The sequence below is a fragment of the Nematolebias whitei genome, chromosome 1, assembly GCF_014905685.2.
Source record: "Nematolebias whitei isolate Nwh7 chromosome 1, NemWhi1, whole genome shotgun sequence".
Lineage (NCBI taxonomy): Eukaryota > Metazoa > Chordata > Actinopteri > Cyprinodontiformes > Rivulidae > Nematolebias > Nematolebias whitei.
This window is the reverse complement of record NC_056498.1, coordinates 63,672,963-63,693,769: the sequence shown is the minus strand read 5'-3', so window position 1 is coordinate 63,693,769 and position 20,807 is coordinate 63,672,963. Positions and strand designations below refer to the sequence as shown.

The 20,807-nt window shown below is 38.8% G+C and overlaps 4 protein-coding genes across 5 annotated transcripts in view; 1 reads left to right on the top strand and 3 right to left on the bottom strand.

Moving 5' to 3' along the window:
- The first annotated feature begins 562 nt into the window (after window positions 1–562).
- On the top strand, window positions 563–3,597 carry LOC119412904. 2 transcript variants are annotated; one of them, XM_037679943.1, is made up of 6 exons: window positions 563–782; window positions 1,649–1,843; window positions 1,928–2,007; window positions 2,308–2,362; window positions 2,575–2,837; window positions 3,264–3,597. In XM_037679943.1, the coding sequence occupies exons 1-6, from the start codon at window positions 684–686 to the stop codon at window positions 3,478–3,480; spliced, it is 909 nt and encodes a 302-aa protein (XP_037535871.1). In that variant the 5' UTR covers window positions 563–683; the 3' UTR covers window positions 3,481–3,597. The 2 variants fall into 2 exon arrangements, with proteins under 2 accessions (XP_037535871.1, XP_037535870.1); XM_037679942.1 differs by having other exon boundaries at window positions 2,575–3,597.
- On the bottom strand, window positions 3,586–6,095 carry LOC119412893. Its single transcript, XM_037679932.1, has 3 exons — window positions 5,375–6,095; window positions 4,459–4,594; window positions 3,586–4,375 (listed from the first exon to the last, which is right to left on the bottom strand). The coding sequence occupies exons 1-3, from the start codon at window positions 5,992–5,994 to the stop codon at window positions 3,620–3,622; spliced, it is 1,512 nt and encodes a 503-aa protein (XP_037535860.1). The 5' UTR covers window positions 5,995–6,095; the 3' UTR covers window positions 3,586–3,619.
- Window positions 6,096–8,824: 2,729 nt separating this feature from the next.
- LOC119430282 (N-acetyllactosaminide beta-1,3-N-acetylglucosaminyltransferase 3-like) lies at window positions 8,825–14,393 on the bottom strand. The gene is made up of 2 exons (XM_037697729.1): window positions 14,207–14,393; window positions 8,825–9,965 (listed from the first exon to the last, which is right to left on the bottom strand). Exons 1-2 carry the CDS (start codon window positions 14,275–14,277, stop codon window positions 8,825–8,827), a joined length of 1,212 nt encoding a protein of 403 aa, XP_037553657.1. The 5' UTR covers window positions 14,278–14,393.
- Window positions 14,394–15,218: 825 nt separating this feature from the next.
- Window positions 15,219–20,807, bottom strand: part of LOC119430271 (N-acetyllactosaminide beta-1,3-N-acetylglucosaminyltransferase 3-like) — a 6,986-nt gene continuing 1,397 nt past the window's right edge. Inside the window, exons 2-3 of the mRNA XM_037697719.1 lie at window positions 19,418–20,554; window positions 15,219–15,258 (exon numbers count right to left, since the gene is read on the bottom strand). Coding sequence (XP_037553647.1) covers window positions 15,219–15,258; window positions 19,418–20,554 — 1,177 coding nt within the window. The remainder of the gene's footprint in view (window positions 15,259–19,417; window positions 20,555–20,807) is intronic.

Here is a 20,807-nt window from a genome sequence, read left to right as displayed (position 1 = left end):
GTTGACGAACCAGCGTCAAGCTAGCTTGTTCACCTTATTGCACTTCCGCTACGCCTTCACAATTGACACCGTTTTAAGTGTTAGACACGCGTTCTTGGTCAGTAATGACGGCAGTTTATAAGACATTTTGAAAACAAATGAGTCATTGTTTTTCGCTCTTTAAATTAAGTTGTAACGTATCCCATTAAAGTGGCAAAAATGGAGACAGCGTGCATTTATTTTGAAAGGAGAACAGATCTGCTTCCGCTATTGGCTGCCCTCTCATTGGTTAACTTGACGCTGTTGTTGGAGACGTCTGTTTCCTGGATCTTTGCAGGAAGGTGCTCTATTCAGCGCATTTCTTTCTACCACGCATGCTGTCGTCATGAAGAGGAAGAAAACGTTTTGTTGTAATATTACGCAACAAGTTAGCAAAAAAAAAAAAAAAAAATCCTTTGTTAAGCAATGTGCAGCTGCATTGTGCAACAGGGTTGAAAGTAATTTGGCGTTTTACAAACATTAGCATCAACAAGTATTTAAATTAATTGCAAAAGTTAGTAAACAATAGGCTCTGTGCACATGCGTCCTGAATCACTTCCCCTTTGACCGGATGTCGGCATTCCAGTTTCCGGTCTAATCCCCGGTCTCGGTGAAAATGGCGTTTTCTAGATGTTTACAAGAGCTGCCCAAGATAAATATCAGCGATGTTCATCGTATTGTTGATGGCTGGTCCCCTGCTCCGACAAGCAAACGTAACAAGGGATTTAAATTGTATATCTCAAGTTACCTGCACAACTACGAGGGTAAGTAACGTTAGTTTGATCGTTGTGATGTTGCTAACTGTTTGCAGCTAACGTTAGGCTATTAGCAACACGACCATTTTTGTGTATACTCACGTTATAGAAACAGGTTTTCCACACTTAAACAAAAGGCTCATATTTTGTGATCATTCTACTAACATTCTGCTCTTCTCAGTTTCTAGCAAAAATCAGGACACAGGTGAAGTCGTTGTCAGGGCTCTGTGTCACAGGTCCATGAAGAAAAATGAAAAACCTCACAGTTTAAGTGTAGGGTGAAGATAGGATTGTTCAGATGACAGTTTTAAGATTGTTGGTTCAGTAACCCGACGTTCCTAATGTTAATGGGGATTTAGCTAAGGTGGTAATTAATTCTTAAATAAAAATAAAATGGAATTGGCTATTTGATGAATATTAACACGTGAGTTTGGCCTTGCTTGTCCCCATTTGGTTATTTGCTGCATGCATTGTTCTTCTTTTATGGTTGTTATGTGTTACTTTTAACCCAGTGTTAATTTGGTAATTCATGCATATTAGTTTTACTTAAATCTAAAGAATACACTCACAGTCTCTGTAACATTATCCAGGTATTTTTACCTAGCGGGTCTCCTCTGGGTTAAAAGTGTTTTGAAATCAAGTTATCTTTATCTCATCCATTCATTTAAGATGTAATCTTGTGATAATTGTATTACACTACTCTTGACCTTCATAGAACATACTCCAAACTAAATATATAATCACATAACATGATACTATGGTTCTATGACATTAGTTATAAAAAAATATTTGGGAAGCAAGATTGCATCATGAAAGAATGGCTGATGAGTGACCAAGCTAAGATAATAAGTTCTTACTATGACATTCTTATGCAGGTGGTCCTGAAAGACTCGTGTCCTGTGGAGCTGATTCACCACAGCTGTACGTGTGTTGCTGGTGCAGCATTATGCAACCACTGTGTGGCTTTGCTGTTCCAGTCAGCACATTATTCTGAGCTGAAACTGTCAGTGGTCCCCCCTGTACTAAGCTGTACAGAAGGAGAACAGCAGTGGCACAAGCCCAGAACTTTAGTAAGTTTTCTCTTCAATAATAGACTCAATTTATTACATTTTCTTGCCGTATAACTTGTAACTGTGTCATGGATAACTGAATAGGGTATAAAACCTGGCCCCGTGGACAAGATGACTGTGCTGTCTGCTAAACCGAAGAGTGGAGCAACAACAGAGGGTGTAAGGTAAAAAAAAATCAATAAAAATTCTGATGTATTACAACAGTGTTTCTCAACCCTGGTCCTCAAGGCACACTGCTCTGCATGCTTTATAGATTTCCCTGCATTAACACAGCTGATACAGTTGTTAATCAGTTACCAACTGAAATGAGCTGTGTTTAAGCAGGGACAAATCTCAAACATGCAGGACAGTGTGCCTTGAGGACCAGGCTTGAAAAACACTATTATTTTATGTTTCATATCTGAACGAAATGCATGTGGGTATTCTATTTTTGACTCATGTTCTTTTCTTATTTTTATACACAGGAGCACACTCTACAAAGGCCTTAGTGGGGATTTGCCAGACCTTTCTGTCCTTAGAGTAAGTAGTTGTATTTAAATTACTGATAAATAAAAATGAAATTAACAGTAGGCTACAATGTACTAACAAAGAGTTGTAGACTTACCGGTGTATTGAATAATTTTATTTTCAAGTGCTGTCTCTTTGTAAAGTGTAGAATTTTTGAGGGCTTAAAATTAGTTGATATACATGTATTTTACATTTTATTGAAATAATTGTTTTCACTTTCCCAGGTTTCCGAGATGTATGAAGATTTTGCAGCAGCTGATGCACCAATGATCTGCAGCATGGGAATCAGCCATGAATTTCCCCTTGTTGACTCTGCCCTTGGCAAAGTTCAGGCTGGAAGTCCTCTGTCCTACCAACAGCCAGCAACAGCAAAGAGAGACATGTCCTTCCATGCTGCACCACCCCGCCCATCTCTGCCTCTTAAGAACTACCACCTACAGCCATCAAAAAGCATGTTTGTTTGTTCTGAACCACAACAGCTACACCTTAAAAGTATGGAGGTCACCTGGGACATGGTGAATAAATTTGAATGTGCTACCAGAGCACAGAGTACATGTCCTGAATGGCATCAGCTAAGGAGGCATAGGTTGACTGCCTCCCGCTTCAGGGAGATCTGCCAGGTTCAAGATAAATCTGAGGAAGATCTGGCAAATCGTCTGCTGCAAGGGACCTATCAGACTGCAGCTATGAAGAGAGGGCTTGAATTAGAGGCAGATGCTATCTGGGAATATTGTCAAATTAAAAGAGTCAACCACTATCCCTGTGGATTTGTGATTCACCCTGATGCTCCTTGGCTAGGGGCATCTCCAGACGGATTGATCTTTGATCCTTCTGAGCCATGTCAGTTCGGGCTGATTGAGATTAAGTGTCCAAATGTGAAAAGTTATGTTGACTGTCCATATCTCCAAATGAAGTCAGGCAAATTGGAACTAAAAAAAACTCATGTTTACTATTGGCAGGTTCAGGGGCAGATGCTAATAACTGGGATGAACTGGTGTGATTTTGTTGTCTCAGCTGAGGAAGATATTCTTATTCAAAGAATTTATGCAGACACTAATGTGATGGATTCAATCAAACACAAAGTAGACAGATATTTTTTCTATGTTTACCTGCAGAAATGTCTAAATTAGGAGTTTGATCAAATCAAATGTACAAATTTGTTTCAAAATATTTCCATCATGAATATCTATTTACAAATGTAAGACAATGTCAATGTAAGTAAATGACAGCATTTTCTGTTTCTTCAAGACTGTGCCATCAGCTTTTCTGTCAAACTTCATATCTCCATTTCCTGACCAAAGGTCCATTTTGGTAATTTGACAGGAGACAGGCAACTGTAAAAATTTGGTTTATGCTTCCTGCAATGGAGAGAGGGATAGTGGAATCAAAGAGTTTATTTTCTTTAACTCTTCTTATTAACCTCTCAACATGCACCCTCAAACGGGCAATGGACTGGGTCTTCAAAACGTCGACCTCTGACATTTGGGCCCTCTTGGAGAGGAAGGCAGGACGATGAACAGTCCCAGGTACGAGATCATCCACCAAGAATCCCTTGTCCACCATGATGGCCATGTCCAGTGTCAAGAGTGATGTAATCCCTGATTGACGGAACACTTCCTTGTCACTCATGGAACCCTCAAACAGTGCTGACACAAATGTCAGGGCTCCGTGAGGAGACATGCCCACCATGGCCTTAAAGGTACAGTGGGATTTGTAGGTGGAGAAGACTTCACTCTGGAGGAGCAGGGATGAAGGTGTTTGACACCGTAGTTCTGTACAGTCCAGGATAACTTGTGTGTCACTGTAGCGGCCATCAAAATCCTGTGGAAGACTGGAACTCACAGCTGCAGGAGACATCCACACACAAATTGAGCCCAATAAGCAGTACAGGAAGTTGGCCCATGTCACAATAATGCGGCTGACTGTTGCTCTGTGGATGTTAAATCGATGGCCCAGTTCCCTCTGGGTACATCCAGTAGACAGGTAGGAGAGGAAAAGAAAAAGCTCATCTATTGGCAGCAGTTTCTGGACAGAAAATTATTTAAATGTTAGTTCAAAACCAGCATTCTCATTGTGTGTGTGTGTGTGTGTGTGTGTGTGTAACTTACAGTTGGTCTGGTAAAAGGGGTTTCAGTTGTTGTACTCATGACGTCGGTTTTCTTTGCTCTGGTGACCCTGACCATTTTGGCTGTTGCTGCCTCGATCAAGTTCCAAAACGCCTTCAGATGCTCATATGAGGGGAACCTAAAACACATAAAAAAAATATATATATATATATATATATATATATATATATATATAAACTGTCACTCTCCACATTTATAACTGTGAAAACAGTTTTCAAATTTTGACACGGTACAACTAAGAACATAAATATCTTTCTTTGAAATTTTATGTTGTAAAGTGGAAAGAAAATTATACATGATTTGAAGGTTTGTAATTTTTTTATAAATTGAAAACTATTTTGAGCACAAATGTTCAGCCCCCTTAAATCAGAGAGTAACTTCTAGTCTTCATAAGTTTCCTGATGATTGCTAATGGCATAATAGTCAGCCTGTGTGTCATCTAATCACAGAAACCAACTATTTTCACCGACCTGAGGCTGTCACTAGCTGCTGTATTTGTATTTGACATTAGTTTACACACGGGTGGACTCCATAGCCATTTGTAATCATTAAAGCTATTTCTGAAGGAATATTGGTTACAGAAAAGGGAGCCGATTACTCGTACACACCACACTTTTCAGTATCATTTGTAAATACAGTACTACTAGTACTAGTACTACTACTACTACTAATAATAATAACAATAATAATAATAATAATAATAATAATAATAATAATAATAATGTGTTACATTATGTATAATTTCATTTCCACTAGTAAGTGTGTACTTGTGTTGGTCTCTCAAAGAACATTACAATGAAATTGTTTTTGGTTGTAATGTGACAAAATATACAATGACTCAAAGCGTATTAATTTTTTTCAGAGGCATAACGTAATATTTAGATTTTACAACTCTGACCTGGTGTAAAATCTGATGTCTTCTGGTGACGTAGAAAAACGTTCCAGTCCAAACGGCTTTTGAAGACTACAGGATCGGAGCTGCTCTTTCAGTTGCTCAATTTCTCTCAGCATGCTGTGATATTGCTCCCGGTCAACACACACGGTTCTGCTGGCGCCGTAGTCATGGTCCACGACCATAGGTACCATGACGGGTGGTTCATTGTCCTCAATTGGATCCGCCGAATCAGGTTCTGGATTAGATGGTCGACAACGGCGCTCCCAAACACCTGCTCGTGTCTTCCTGCTGTATTTGTTCCACTCAAATAATGATGGAACCGACCCAGCTGCTAAAATTCGTCTTCCCTTTTCTGTAGTAATTACTTCATTCTCCAGGAAATGTCGGCTACATACCTTGGTGTGAGGAGTTACCGTAAATCCCTCTCTTCTGATTTTTTGCAGCCAGCACAAACGAAGGCTTGTCTCCTTAGGGAAACGGTGAAAGCTCAAACGGCTATTATAGCGACCTGAAGACGAGCAAAGCGGCACACAACAGTGCTCCTTAGACCCAAACACCGTCGGCTGAAATCTAAAGCTGCCACGCACGTTATATTTTTGTTTATTTGACGCAGCAACACTCATTTTAGTTGTTTATCTCTGGGATGACAGGATACAGGAATTAAACCGGAAACTGGAATGCCGACATCCGGTCAAAGCGGAAGTGATTCAGGACGCATGTGCACAGAGCCTATTCAATTCAGTTTATTCGTATAGCAGTTTATATATATATAGAAACATTCATCAACATTCAACAACATAATTTATCTGAGGAGCAGACTTTGAGTTTAACTTCAATGCACACTACTCTCATTTTGAGCAAGCATGAGGCGACAGTGGAAAGGAAAAACTCCCTCATGAGGAAGAAACCTCCAGCAGAACCAGGCTCAGGACAAGCTGCTTCGACCCGCTGGGTTTGAGAGGAACAGATACACAATGGCAGGTCAAGAATCCTGTTTTTAGTTTTCTACATTTGTCTTGGAATCTAGCTGTTTTTTGTTTTGTTACCTTTTTCCTTTTAGCCATCCTATTTGTTAAAAAAAAAACTGTAGTATGAGTTTTTATAACTGCTTATTGTTGTTGCTGTTGTCCATTGTTGTCATCTTTCTTTGTTGAAATCAGGTCTCTCTTGTAAATGAGTCCTCGAGGCTCAATGGGATTTACCTGTATAAATAAAGGTTGATTGAAGAATCACATGTTAATATAGAAATAACGTCAAATGAAAACTATTCAATTAACAATTCATTTTAAGAAATGTGGTCATTTTGTCCTCTAGTAGTCTAAGCCTATAGCAGCATAACAACCCAGCTATAGGATTTATCAAAAAGGAACATCTTAAGCCCAGTCTTAAAACTGGACAATGTGTCAGCATTACGTACAGAAACTGGAAGTTGGTTCCACAAGAGAGAAGCCTGATAACTGACAGATCTTCCTCCATAAAAGTTTTGCATTCCCCTTTTCATTAAAACCATCTAAATTTATCTTGGGTAAAGTGAGTGAAAGCAAATATAATGTATAAAAAAAAGAAGTATCTCAATGTTTGCATCTGATGGAAAGCGCCAACTTTGGATTTGGCTGCTCACTCCTCCTCGTCCACTAGAGTACAGCAAACTGCCACGTGCCAGGTTTATGTGCAAATTAAAATTTCATACTTGAAACATGATGTTTTTGTTTAGCGCACAAAAGTATTTAAATGACATATTTAGGAATATTTGAACAGTAAGAGATGCAGTTTGCATATTACTGACAGATTATATGTGCTGCTTAGACCTTAAAGTGCAAAACACAGCACTTTCAAAGTTAAAGCCCTTTTTGATTTGGCAAGAGGGAGTTCTGGCCAAACGGTTGGTACTGATGATGTGCAGAAAGAATCCCTTCAAACACTAAGCTGTGCATGTGCCCTCAGTTTCTACTGTTTTACATTTTTAATCAGTGCCGAGTTTATTGTAAACATCTACTGACTGAAATGCAAGTTATGCATGTTATCTCTTCTACAGTTTGCTTCGTTTACTTTATGTAGACTGGAATAACTTCTGAAATACCAGCTAGGCTGTTTAACAAATTTAAGTGGTAATCATATGATAGTGATTTGTAGCACTTTCCTTGAGGCTGTCACAATGAGCAAAAACAGGTAAAAAAAAAAAATATCTAAAATATGTATTATATTAAAATGGCCTTTATTGTCAAGAAGTTATTAGATGTACAAATAATAGCCTTTTTAATCAATAAAAAAAAAATGTTTTTTTCATTGTAAACACGTTGTGTGAATGGCTGTTTGTCTTGTTTGTCTCTATGTGTCCCTGTGATGGACTTGTGACCTGTCCAGGGTGTCCCCTGCCTCTTGCACAGTGATAGCTGAACATGGGCACCAGTGACCCTCGCAACCCAAAAAGGAAGAAGTGGTTAAAAGATAATGGATGGGCATATTTTGTTCTGAGTTTGAAGAAAATGTATTAGTTATTTACAATCTTAGGTATTTACTGCACCTAATGCTGATAAAAAAAAAGCAATTAATTTAGTTTCTTAATCACCCTACTGGCTAATGTTTCCATTGTTATTAGCCTATATCTACAGTAAAGGCAAGTATCAAGAAGTTTTGTTACCTTCCAACTTAAAACATGTAAGAGAGGGCTGTAGATATGTTATATGCTGCTCCTATGGACACATTATATATGTTCGGCTGTGGTTAAGTGGTAGAGCAGCTGACTTAGCATTGGAAAGTCACATGTTCGATTCACCGCCATGCTCGTACTGTAGGTCATGATGTTATCGAGTATGTCCCTACTTGCTCCTTGGGCTCTTACTTAGCTGCCTGCTATAGATAATAATGATAACAATGCATACTGTAGTACTTTTCCCTTACAATACTCAGTGAAAGGTTGCTTGCATGCTAGGTATGCATGATAGAGAAAGAAAGAAAAAAAAGACATCTGGACTATTTTTGAAGAGACAAAATTGTTCAGAATGGCAAAAGGCCATTTTTAAAAAAATATACACTGTTTACTTTTCTATTTTGGTAAAACTATGATATTTTACTGCTAGTATTTGTTTTTTATGGACCATTTACTGATAGTTCAAGAAAAAGACACACCATTAATATTTGCAAGTATAGAAACTTAAGAAAGAATCCATTTCTCGTAAACTATTCTTCAGATTTCTTAATCTGGCACATGAGTTCTGGTTTCATTTAGAAATAAATATACGGGTGCCACATTTTTGCTTAACACCATGCAGAGTTGGCATGCCATCACTGTTCCAGGAACGTCCTTGATGGTAAATGCCACTCAAACAGATTATTTTTATCTTCAGGCATGGAAGAAAATCAATGCTTTTTAACTATCACATTCCACAATGCCACTGAAGACTAAAGCTTTAAACGCGATACAAGATTGAACTTTCCTGACAGGAAGACGTTTTACCACCTTAGCATTTGGCGTCCACATCGCAGTTTGGGGTTGTGAACTTCATGCCACATAATGAACATTTCAGCTGGAGAAAATTTATGAATTAGAAGGAGTTCTTTCATGTAACAAGGGTCATATTTATCAAGGGTTTTGGAAGGGATGTACCATCCAAGTGTCCTCACACCCATATGAGTGGTAGGTTCTATTTTTGCAGCGGCCAAACACATTCCCATATAAACATCATCAATAGGATAAATCGGAATGGACTTAGACATGTTGTAAATGACTAAAGCTGTGTAGCCGGACAAAATGTACCCTCCGCCACCACAGTAAGGGGGGTAAGCAGTTTTGCTATGCAGCTGATAAGGAATATAATACTTGCTCCACCGTGCTCTTATAGGGAATGCATTTTTTATCACATGTCCAGTGAAGAGGTGCTTGCTCCCGTCATTGTCCTCGAGGCTTTGAAGATACTCCACCATGTTTTCCGTGTGGGCGAAGACATCATCGTCACCGTTCATCAGGAATCTGACGTGTCGACAGCGTTTATCCATCCACTCAAAGAAGAGAATCTGCTTTAGAGTGAGGTTAAAAAATGATTCACTGAAGTCCCACTGGAGGATGTCGTTGTACCGTTGATGTTCCAGCGCCAAAAGTTTGTTCATTCGCTCTTTCTCAAATCCAGAACCAACTGTTCCTGTGATGAAGATGGTCCGAATCCAATCCCCGTTGTGCATCCTCTCTTTAGCCCAGGTCTTACGCAGCACCTCTCTGTGTTCATAGTTCTGAGGTGGACTTTTTATAACTAGCAAAAGTAAGATGTCTTCAGGTTTATGAGCTTGTCCACATTTGTGAGGAAGGTCAAGTATTATGGGGAAACTGTGACAATGGCGATAGTAAAGGAACATTTGAATCTGACTAGAAAGAAAGGCAAAGCCTGGGATTTTTGCAACCATCATATTTTGATCACATTTTGGGGGTAATGGTTCCTCGTCTGAGAAAATGTCCTTTTCTGTCAGAAGATTATCATTCTGAGGGGAACTGTTGAAAGTTTCTGGGTCAGGGTGGTCTTTAGGTCCGCTAAAATAGAAAAACATCAGCAGTAATAGCAAAAAAGAAGCTGGGGCCAATAGGTATTGCATGTATAAAAATCTGCAACAGGAAAAGAAAAGAAGTTAAATTAGATAATTAAAACTGAGCTGTATTACTAAAGGTAATTTACTACTTAGTGGTTTATTACTAAGGGATGAATGATTAGCATCAAGAGTTTGTTCACATAATTTTAAAGTGCATTTCAACTACATGAGAAAATACTGTTATAAAATGGAAATTGTAGCCTGCTGTTACAGCACATGTGTTTTATCAACCAGAATGACTGACACTGAAATCTCATCTGACAGTGATTTTAAAGAGTCCAATTTCTTCTTGTTAGTCAACGATACATATTTGGACCAGTCAAATCAATTTTCACTTAAATTCAGTTGATTTGTATAGCGCCAAGTCACAACAGAAGTCATCTCAGGACACCGAACAGAAACATTTATATATTAAAATAAATTAACAGAAACATTCATATATAAAATAATAATTTAACACTATATATCTGAGGAGCAGACTACTTTGAGTTGAACTCCATCGTAGAACTCTCATCTTGAGCAAGCATGAAGGCGACAGTGGAAAGGAAAAACTCCCTCATGAGGAAGAAACTTTTAGCAGTATCAGGCTCAGGACAAGCAGCCATCTGCTTCGACTGGTTGGGTTTGATAGGAACAGATACACATGGCAGGTCAAGAATCACATATTAAGATAGAAATAGTATCAAATGAAAACTATTCAATTTTAACAAATAATTTAAAGAAATGTGGACAATTTAACCTCTAGTAGTCTAAGCTTAAGGCAGCATAACAAGCCAACTCTAGGATTTATCCAAAAGGAAAGTCATAAGCCCAGTCTTTAAACTGGACAATGTGTCAGCTTTACAGACTGAAACTGGAAGTTGGTTCCACAAGAGAGGAGCCTGATAACTGAAAGATCGTCCTCCCATTCTGCTTTGGAAACTCTAGGAACTGCAAGTAAGCCTGCAGTCTGAGAGCGAAGTGCTCTGTTGGGAAAATATGGAACAATAAAATCTCGAATATAAGATGGAGCTAGGTTGTTGAGAGCTTTGCAGGTTAGAAGTAAGATTTTGAATTCAATTCTGGATTTGACAGAGAGCCAGTGGAGAGACACTAAAACCGGAGAGATATGATCTCTTCTACTAACTCCAGTTAAGACTCTGGCAGCAGCATTTTGGATTAACTGAAAATTTTGTTCTTAAGATGCTCAGGTCCAAAAACTAACACCTCAGTCTTGTCTGTGTTCAGAAGCAGAAAATTTAAGGGTCATACAAGTTTTTATGTCTTTAAGACATGCTTGTAGTCCAAGTAGCTGATTGGATTAATTGGGTTTCATGGACAAATGTAACTGTGTATCATCAGCATAACAATGAAAATTTATCCCAATTTGGACCTATTTTGATCTGGGCCTGGCCAAGGAAAACGAGTGGCTTTTTGTATTGTCTGAAGCAAAGACAGGGGTGGCATGGTAGCACAGTTGGTAGGGCTGTCACCTCTCAGTGAGAAAGATGCTGGATTGAATCCCAGCCAGGGAGTTTTCTGGGTGGAGTTTGCATGTTCTTTCCATACATTCGTGGGTTTTCTCTGGGTACTCCAGTTTCCTCCCACAGACCAAAAACATACATGTTAAGCTAACTGGTTAATCTAAATTATCCCTCAGCGTGAATGAAAGTGCAAATGGATGTTTGTCTAGTTTTGTCTCTATGCGGCTCTGTGATGGACTTGCAACCTGTTCAGGGTGTACTTGTACTCCGACTCTTGTACAGTGACTGCTGGACATGGACACTAGCATCCCCCATGACACGGAAAGGAAGAAGCAGGTAAAGATTCTGGATGGATGGGTGATACAAGGACATTAGTGGATCTAAATCTGTGGCGGGGTCCCTGTGAATTTGGCTTTCTTACCACAGACATCATCAGATTGGCAAGCTGGGAGTTTGGAGCCTAAAGTTCTTTGTGTGTGTGTGTGTGTGTGAGTGTGTTTTCAGCCAATAGTAAACAGTTTTTCTGAAGTCCAAAGCCATAGGGACATGTCATGCAACCATTGATAATGTATAATTGAAGATGAAGTAGAAACATTTCCTTTTCTTTTGTGACTTATCTGTTAAATGCGAACAAGAATTGGTCTCTAGGAAAACATTGAATTTTCCACTTGCAGCAGGTTCAATGTATCTATTCATCCATCCATTATCTTTTCCTCACATCTTCCTTTCTGGGTTGCAGGGATCACTGGCACCCATGTCCAGCAGTCACTGTGTGAGAGGAGGGGGACACCCTGGATGGGTCACAAGTTCATCACAGGGACAAACGAGACAAACAACCATTATTGAGCATGCATCAGGACATTCACTCTCTTGTATTTACAATTAAAATCAAAAGCATGTTTTGTCATTTTTAAAGTTGATTTAAATGTTTAAATGAAATGGATCATGGCCAAATTAGAAACCTGATAAAGTACCTTCTGAAAGTTTTTAAAAGATGCAAATGCAGCATTGCTAAATATACCTACTGGTATCATCACAGAGACCACAGCAACTGTGAGGCAATCTAGCACACAGTGGCATCCAGATCCAGACTGGCAACCAGGTGATGGCTAACTGACATTGTAGTGGCCAACAAACTACAGAAGAAGGCAGTGGTAGATTTATTAATCTAAAGTGACTATAACATCAAGAAGGAACACAAAAAACTCAAGAAATAATTTCTGAAAGAGAAAATGGAGAAGTTATGGAAAGACAAGGCCTCTGCCAGTGGTCATTGGAGTACAAAAGTTCTGGTGTTAGGGAATTTTTTGGTAAAAGTTTAAGGATGTTTTTAAATACTATGGATGACAATGTTAACTCTGCAAATGAATCATACGTTTAGGTTAGCCGAGAGTGATGGATGTGGAGGTAGGTGAAGCTACAGGCATACAGCTGGCACTCCAAGAACGCCGAGTCAGAGTCCGTGAGCTCGGATGAACTGATAAGCGTATAAAAGCAAGCTTTGCACACGGCTCATGGCAGATTCTCATGACTGGTCTTTGTGTGTACTTGCTGTGTAACCTGTCCTGAAAATCTGACCTTGCAAGTAGAATATCGATTAAAAATCTCCCGCAGTCGAGCGTGGCTCCTTTCACCCGCTTCGGATGTTATCAGCCATTAAATGGTCGTTATTAGTTGTTATCTCCATATGTAGCGGTCAGACTGCCCCTCCTGTACCTCCTAGTGGGTTTAAAGGTACGTTGTTAGCAATGATAATAGGCTCTGTTTTTAGCTTTGTTAGCGCTCATAATAGCTTCATGTGGTTAGGTTTAGAGTAAAGGGTCTGGCGGTTAGGTTTAGGGTCTTGGTTAGGTTTAGGTACAAGGGTAAGGGGTTTAAGTTTAGGGTTGGTCCTCTGGGTCAGATGTAAAGTTAGGTTTAGGAAATGGGTTACATAAGCTGAAAAAAACAAAAAAGACACTTCCTGGTTTACCCCCATACGACGCTGCCTATTATCAGCAATAATAACGATAATAACGTACCTTTAAACCTACTAGGAGGTAGGTGGGACAGTTTGACCACTACTTATGGAGATGATAACAACTAATAACGGCCATTTAATGGGTGAGAACATTTTCTCCAACATCTAGGACCCCCAGACTGGAAAAGTGTCCCCAACAGATCCCCAAAACAACCCGATATCTCTAGCCACAAGAGGACAGTTAAAACAAGGTACGCTTTTTTTATTCAATAAAATTTGCATTTTGTTTGCAAAATAATCACCTTTCAGGGATCAGTTCTTTAGAGCACTGGCTCCCACCCAGGGTCTTGAGAGGATTTCCAGTCATCAAATAAAATTAAAAGTTATTCAAAATAGAATCTTTGGCTGCATTAGAAAATATATATAAACAGTAGTTATAAAGGAATACAAATTGTTTAATGGTGGTTAAGGCTGTTTGTGTTGTCAATAAGCTCTCATTTAATTGGTTTAGAAATGCTTGAGCCTCCACCAGCAATAGGTGTATGTTAGTTATTTTCAGAGTCAGTCACTGAAAAGGTTAAGAATTACCAGGTTGTCCATCTTGTATGCAGTAAAAAAAACAAAACAATAAAATACGTTGCTTCAACTAAAAAGCCTTCTTTTTGTGATTAAAAAAACCACTGAAAGAACAGGAAGATAATGAAAAGTACATTAAATAAATCTATCTGAATAACATTAAACAAGTTAAACTCTCGTGTACAACAATGTTCAAAAGGTATAGACGGCTGACATGTGCTCATAAACCCGTACGACAGAAGTAAGTCATGGAGTTACCGTTTCATGTTGGTAGACTGACTGGAACACCTGGGGAAATTTCCTCTAAATGACCGTATAGAGATCCTCATGCTGATTAGTTCAAAGTTATACAAAGTAGATTAATTTGCTGAAATAAATCCAGTAAAGGGAGAGGAGCAACGTGAACTAATCTCTGGTATGTCCGACAGCGTCTGTCAGCCAACGATGGTATGCACCTTAGCGCTGAGGCAGAAAACAGGTAGAACAAGAAATGCAATATTTTCAGAAGAATTTGAACCTTTGTGTGAAAATCCAAGCTAAAGTTTAATTTGTCATTACTATGGTACAATCTGGACATTGGCACATCCAGTAAAGTGTCCATTTAACAGGGCTATGGTGGCCCAGGGGCTGAATCAGGCCCACGGATGAGCTCAGGTCAGCCCACCAATGGGTTAATTTTTAAATAAAACTAGATTTTAAACCATAAAACGAACATACTTAATGACAATAACTGCTGGATGTCTGGCCCATGAGCAATTGGCTTTCAGTAGCTGTAACCCCTGAATAATTTAGTACTTGAACTTTAACTCTGAGAGTTTTCTCCTCCAACTTGCAGGTCTCGCTCACTCGAGCAAGCATGGTTGAGATATTCCCAAAATTTGTCAGAGTATTTGATATAAAAGCTGAACTCTTTTTAAATTTTAATTAAACACTGCTTGTAACATTATTTTTAAAGCGTTTAAATATTTCTGTTTACACCAGCTTTTATGGTGTACTGCCATGTTCTCTGTGTTGTGTCATTTAATCTTCTGTGATTGTGTTTTACTTGCGTTTCCAGCTTACCCAGTGTTTTAACCCTTGAGGAAGTTCAGCTCCCGTCCCTCCCATTCTCACCTGATCCTCATTGTCTTTCCTCAGGTGTTTGTCTGTCATCAGCGTCTCTTTAAACACAGTGTCATTATTGTGTTTATCTCTCATTGCATTGCATTGTGTTTGACGTGCTGTTAACGTTTGTCCCTCTCGTCTTGAGCATTGCCAGTCCTTAAAGTTTTCATTCATGAGCATTTTGTGCTATACCTTGTTTTGTTTTGCTTGTTTAAATAAATCAGTTCTATTTTATTCGAGCATTTTGAGTTTTGGTTTTTGCATCTGGGTACGGATTTTCCCCAAACATGGTTACTATTGGACTTCCATAACGTAATCGATCTAAACACCAACGCCTCCTTTGTCTTCAATGGGTGATTTAACAACTCAAGTATGCAATGACAGTGACAATCATAAGTTTTGATGACTCAGCTTTTTCTTCCAAACTTTCCACACATCAGTTTGATCCAAAAAAAAAAAAACCACTTCTGTGTATGAGCTCATAATTAAATGATTCAAACAAGACACATACTGATATACAATTAATTTAATAGGTGTCGACCCGTCCAAGGCTTTCTTAAAGGGTCATTTTTCAAATTGTGTTCTGCTAAAGAGTTATTAATAATTAGTACCTTTAACACGATCAGTGAAAAAACTATTTGAAGAAAAGGGCAGAAGTCTTACTCCACAGTTAATGGCTTAACCAAATGACGCCTATTTTTTAAAACATAATGTTTAAAGCTTATCAAAATTACTTTTCTGGTTATAGTTCTTGTGCGGGTTTTCTCTGGGTACTCTCCTTCCACAGTTAAAAAAAACAATTAGGTTAACTGGTAACTACATTTTCCCTAGATGCCAGTGAGAGTGCAAGTGGTTTGTCTCCTTTGTTTCTGTGTGGTCCTGTGATAAACTTGGGACCTGAGGTGTCCCCCACTTCTCCCACATGCACCACCTGGAAATGAGAAGCAGATAAAGAAAAATGTCCAGATGGATGGATTATACTGGTGTTAAATAATACTTTATTAGCTAATAATAAACATAAACTCTTTTACACTGTCCCAGTTTGAGCTCAGTTCTTCCTGAAGGGTCCTCCTGTGATGCGTGTCCAGCTGAGCAGGGACCTCCCCTTCTTTATTCTGACTCCCCCCTCAGCTCCGGCCAGTCCCGACGCTTCTTCAGGAAGGAGAAGTCGGATTAAATCCCATTTTTATAGTCATGTTTCACAGAGTTCACAAGCCGCTGATCATGGGAACACTCAACCTGACTGCAGAAGCTGCGTCTTTATCCGCTTAACTTTTATATCTGCACAAGATTTTTTTATTCTAAACTCTGAGCTGTCACGTTTTCCATGGGTGGAGATCTTTTGTAGCTTTTTTCGTTTTCTTTTAAACTTTTCAGTCAAGATGCAGCTCCGCACGATCCTTGACGTGAATGTCGTGAACGTGCAGAAGAGGAGGAATCCCTCCAAACACTATGTAAGTTGTCCTTTAGATCCGCAGATGTCTTTTTTTTTTATTTTTTTATTTTTTTAGCTCATGCATATCTTATCTGTTTCCAGTTGAGCCAACACTTTGTCTAAACTGAAAGTCGCTCGAGTATAGGAGTGACCAAGGTGCGGCCCGCGGGCCATTTGCGACCCCCAGAGTGGTTTTGGATGCCCCTTGAATGCTGTTAAAAAAAGTGTAGCTTTAGCTCACAGAAGTAAGAGGCTGATGCACATGAGTGTGAGTGTGTTTGTTTGTGTATATATATATATATATATATAAATATCAAAAACAACATTTAATTTTGTGCATGCACAGTGCATTTATAGTTCACGTAAAAGGAAAAGCAAGTTAAAAACATCGAACAGTAATAATTTACAATAGAAAAAAGCTTATCTGCATAACGAATACAGAAAGTACCAATGTGTACATATTTGTTTAAAAAGTTTGTTATTCACACAATAAAAAAAAACACATAAATATAATGTTCCACAGCCACAGCTGTATGTTGTGACATCACGAGTACTGCCAGAAACCCTTAACACGTAATACATCAGACAGCATGAGCAATGGCCACCTCCACTGCTTTTGTTCATGTCAACCTTTGATAACATACCTGTGGCCAAAAGTGACTTTAAATGTAATGTACAATACATTAAAACACTGCTCAAGTGCTGGCTACAATGCAGAGGACTAGCAGTGTTCAGTAACTGCAGCGAATTGATAAAAAGTTACGTACGGCGATCCCGGCCTCCGTAAAAAAGATCACAGATAACTAAAGATGACGTGCATGATGCATGCCATTGTTTCACCATACATCAGAAAGGCTTTGATGAAATGAATGATTTGGCCAGCTACTTCTTTCATTTTACTTTCGAAGCCAGTATTAGCTTTAACGATTACAACTGAGTTGTTATTTACATGTTTCCATGGCAACATTGGAGCGTTGACATGTATATATACATCTATACACAATAATAAAGTGCAAAAGGAATAATTAATCACAACCACAAAGAGCATTTGTCTGTTTGTGGTTGTGATAAACTTTTCCTTTTGGATTTTGTTATTGTGTATGGATTCATGTTAGATGTTTAGCAACCTGTTCTTATAAATTATATGGTTTTATATTTTTGTAAAAGAGAAAAATAAGCTTTTGTTGTAAGTGAAATGACTGCATGACCAGGAGCTGAATCAAGAGCGGCGGCAGGGGAAGACGAACGTTCAGTGCTCCTGTTGGTTTCTGATACGTGTCTAACTGGTTAACACAATCACAAACGTTTAATTTTCATTTTATTTTACATCTATATATTTCATTGTATCTTAAGGGACCACCCCCAAAAAAAAATAATGCTCTTAAAACATCTATTTTTAAAAACTGATACTAGCATTATTATAACATGTCAGTACATGTCCTACATTACAGACTGGGCTAGGATCAGTAGTCTAGTTTGCATAATAAATAGCTAATAATGCTTTAATAAATCCTTCAATTAATCTGCTGGGTAAGAAATAAACAAACATGGCCAGGAACTATAAAATTATGACACTTCATGTGATTCATTTCAGATTGTTCCTAATGGTATTAGCCAAGCTTGTTCGTATGCAGCAGCTATAATTGTTTTAAATTTGACAAGTGCCTAACGCTTCAGAAAGGTTCAGAGAAGCCGCCATCCAACCAAGTGTTTCACAGGAACCAGTCAGTTCACATACTTGCTGCAAGTCCATCCATCAGCATGTACCAGAATGTTACAAGACATCATTCAAACATACTGTTTGTGTCATATATGACATTACTTCAAAATAAAATGCAAATCATTGGTAACGTCACAAATTTGCATACAACAAACCTCACCTGATTCAAAAGCATTTTGCAATTCCAGTGCGATTTAGTGGATGGTTTTAGTTTTAATACAGACTGAATGCTACGATGGGTATTGAAACCGGAATCGCAAAATTCCAAAAATGGCTGAAACTGTCCAGTAACGGTTTATGACAAGAAAAGCAAGGTTCAAAAGATTACAATAAATCAAAGAGAGGGCAAAGTGAGTTGCTGTCTGCTTGAGCTGAAGGAATAACAGGAGATTTTTGTGTTGCAGAAAAATCTGAGAAATCTGAGGTGTGTACCAATATGTTGTTTTTGTCCTCGCGTTCTATAACTTCACCTTTACGAACTGTGCTCTTGTCTGTACAGAGTGTCAGCTGCCAAACAAGTAGCATTTATGGAAATTTGTCATTGCAGTATATGAACGGTGTCCTTAGTTTTTCAGTCTACGTGTTGGTTTTTAAACTGTTCTGTTAGCAGTTTTTGCTGTGTGTCTGTGTAAACGCGCTCACACTGTTGGCTGTCTTTTGAAGTAATGACACGTTTTCAGGGTTATCAAGACACACGCCTTGAGAAGAGAAGGGAGGAGTGGGGTCTGGTGTTTTTACAGTCGCCCTTAAAATTGTCCGCTCCTGTCAGCTGATTGATGAAAACAGAAAAAAAAAACCTTTAGATTTTTTTTTTAAAGGCATCTTTGTGTTACAATTGTGTGCTATTAGATTGTAAATGATCCACAGCACATCGTGACAGTTAAAGAAAGTCCCATTAGGCATTCTGATACTAGTCACAACCATTCTCAAAATGGTCAAAATTAAAAAAAAAAAGAGGAAAAACAAAAGATATTATTATCTTATTAAGTATAAATATATATATAAAAAGCTTTTTCATAGGTTATCTCAATGTCTTTAAGTTTCTAACTGACTGTTTACTTTTATAAATGTCTTAAAATACAATAAAACATTACCGGTCTGTTTTGGACTGAGTTGTGCCGAGAACCATTGAACAGTTCTAAACTTTATTTCTACGATGCAAGCTCATAGAAAGTGCAATGATCCAAGTGACAAACGGTGGTTTTACTACCTTAATGTGCTGAGACCACACTGTAGTTTGGGGTTGTGCACTTCGTGCCACATGATATATAAATTGGCTGGAGAAAATTTGTGAACCAGGAGGAGTTCCTTCATGTAACAAGGGTCATGCTTATCAAGTTTTGCAGATGGGATGTACCATACAAGTGTTTTCACACCCATATGACTGCCAGGTTCAAGATGTGCTGAGGCCAAACACATTCCCATATAAACATCATCAATAGGATAAATTTCAATGGACTTAGACATGTTGTAAATGACTGAAGCTGTGTGTCCAGACAGAAGGTAACCACCACCACCACAGTAAGCGGGGTATGGGTTTTGCTCATGCACTTGAGGTGGAATATAATACTTGCTGTCAGGATTTCTAATAGGAGGTGCATCTTTGATCAAGTGTCCAGTGAAGAGGTGCTTGCTCCCATCATTGTCCTTGAGGCTTTGAAGATACTCCACCATGTTTTCCGTGTGGGCGAAGACATCATCGTCACCGTTCATCAGGAATCTGACGTGTCGACAGCGTCTGTCCATCCACTCGAGGAAGAGAATCTGCTTCAGAGTGAGGTTGAAAAAGGATTCATTGAAGTCCCACTGGAGGATGTCGTTGTACCGTTGATGTTCCAGTTCCAGAAGTTTGTTCATTCGCTCTTTCTCAAACCCAGAACCAACTGTTCCTGTGATGAAGATGGTCCGGATCCACTTCCCGTTGTGCGTCCTCTCTTTAGCCCAGGTCTTACGTAGCACCTCTCGGTGCTCATAGTTCTTTGGTGGACTTTTAATTACTAGCAAAAGGAAGATGTCTTCAGGATCATGCGCTCGTCCACATTTGTGAGGGAGGTCAAGTATCACAGGGAAACTGCGACAGTGACGATAGTAAAGGAACGTTTGAATCTGAGGAGAAAGTGAGTTAAAGCCTGAGACCTTTGCCATTGTGACATTTTGTTCACATTTTGGAGCTAAGGGTTCTTCTTGAGTGAAGTTGTCATCTTCATCTTCTATATTTACTTGTAGATTTTTCGGTGTGTGCTTGTAGCGATTTTGAGGGCGATAGGGGCCTTCACTGACGTAGACAAGCATCAGGATGCACAGCAGTGTGGACGTTGTGGCGCAGACATTTTTCAAACTTGCAATTCTAAAAAGAAAACAAAGGAAAGAACATTAAAGCTGTTGTGTAGAAAGAAGTTCATTTTTGTAATTTCTGTCACAAATTTTTTCTTTTTGCGTTTTTGTTTTACCACAGAAATGGGGGACTTTAGGTTTGGTTGGTTTTTAGATTGGTTGACTATCTTAGTCTATTTTAGAAACATCCATCCATCCATCCATCCATCCATCCATCCATCCATCCATCCATCCATCCATCCATCCATCCATCCATCCATCCATCC

Bases quoted from the DNA above. Each gene is read 5' to 3' on its own strand.
- LOC119412904 (XM_037679942.1), top strand. From the start codon at position 684: ATGTTCATCGTATTGTTGATGGCTGGTCCCCTGCTCCGACAAGCAAAC. The intron at 2,008-2,307 runs GTAAAAAAAAAT...TTTTATACACAG, and splicing joins GCAACAACAGAGGGTGTAAG to GAGCACACTCTACAAAGGCC. The intron at 2,363-2,574 runs GTAAGTAGTTGT...TCACTTTCCCAG, and splicing joins CAGACCTTTCTGTCCTTAGA to GTTTCCGAGATGTATGAAGA.
- LOC119412893 (XM_037679932.1), bottom strand. From the start codon at position 5,994: ATGAGTGTTGCTGCGTCAAATAAACAAAAATATAACGTGCGTGGCAGC. The intron at 4,595-5,374 runs GTCAGAGTTGTA...TATGTGTTTTAG, and splicing joins GACATCAGATTTTACACCAG to GTTCCCCTCATATGAGCATC. The intron at 4,376-4,458 runs GTAAGTTACACA...TTTTCTGTCCAG, and splicing joins CCCCTTTTACCAGACCAACT to AAACTGCTGCCAATAGATGA.
- LOC119430282 (XM_037697729.1), bottom strand. From the start codon at position 14,277: ATGAGGATCTCTATACGGTCATTTAGAGGAAATTTCCCCAGGTGTTCC. The intron at 9,966-14,206 runs GTAACTCCATGA...TTCCTGTTGCAG, and splicing joins CAGTCTACCAACATGAAACG to ATTTTTATACATGCAATACC.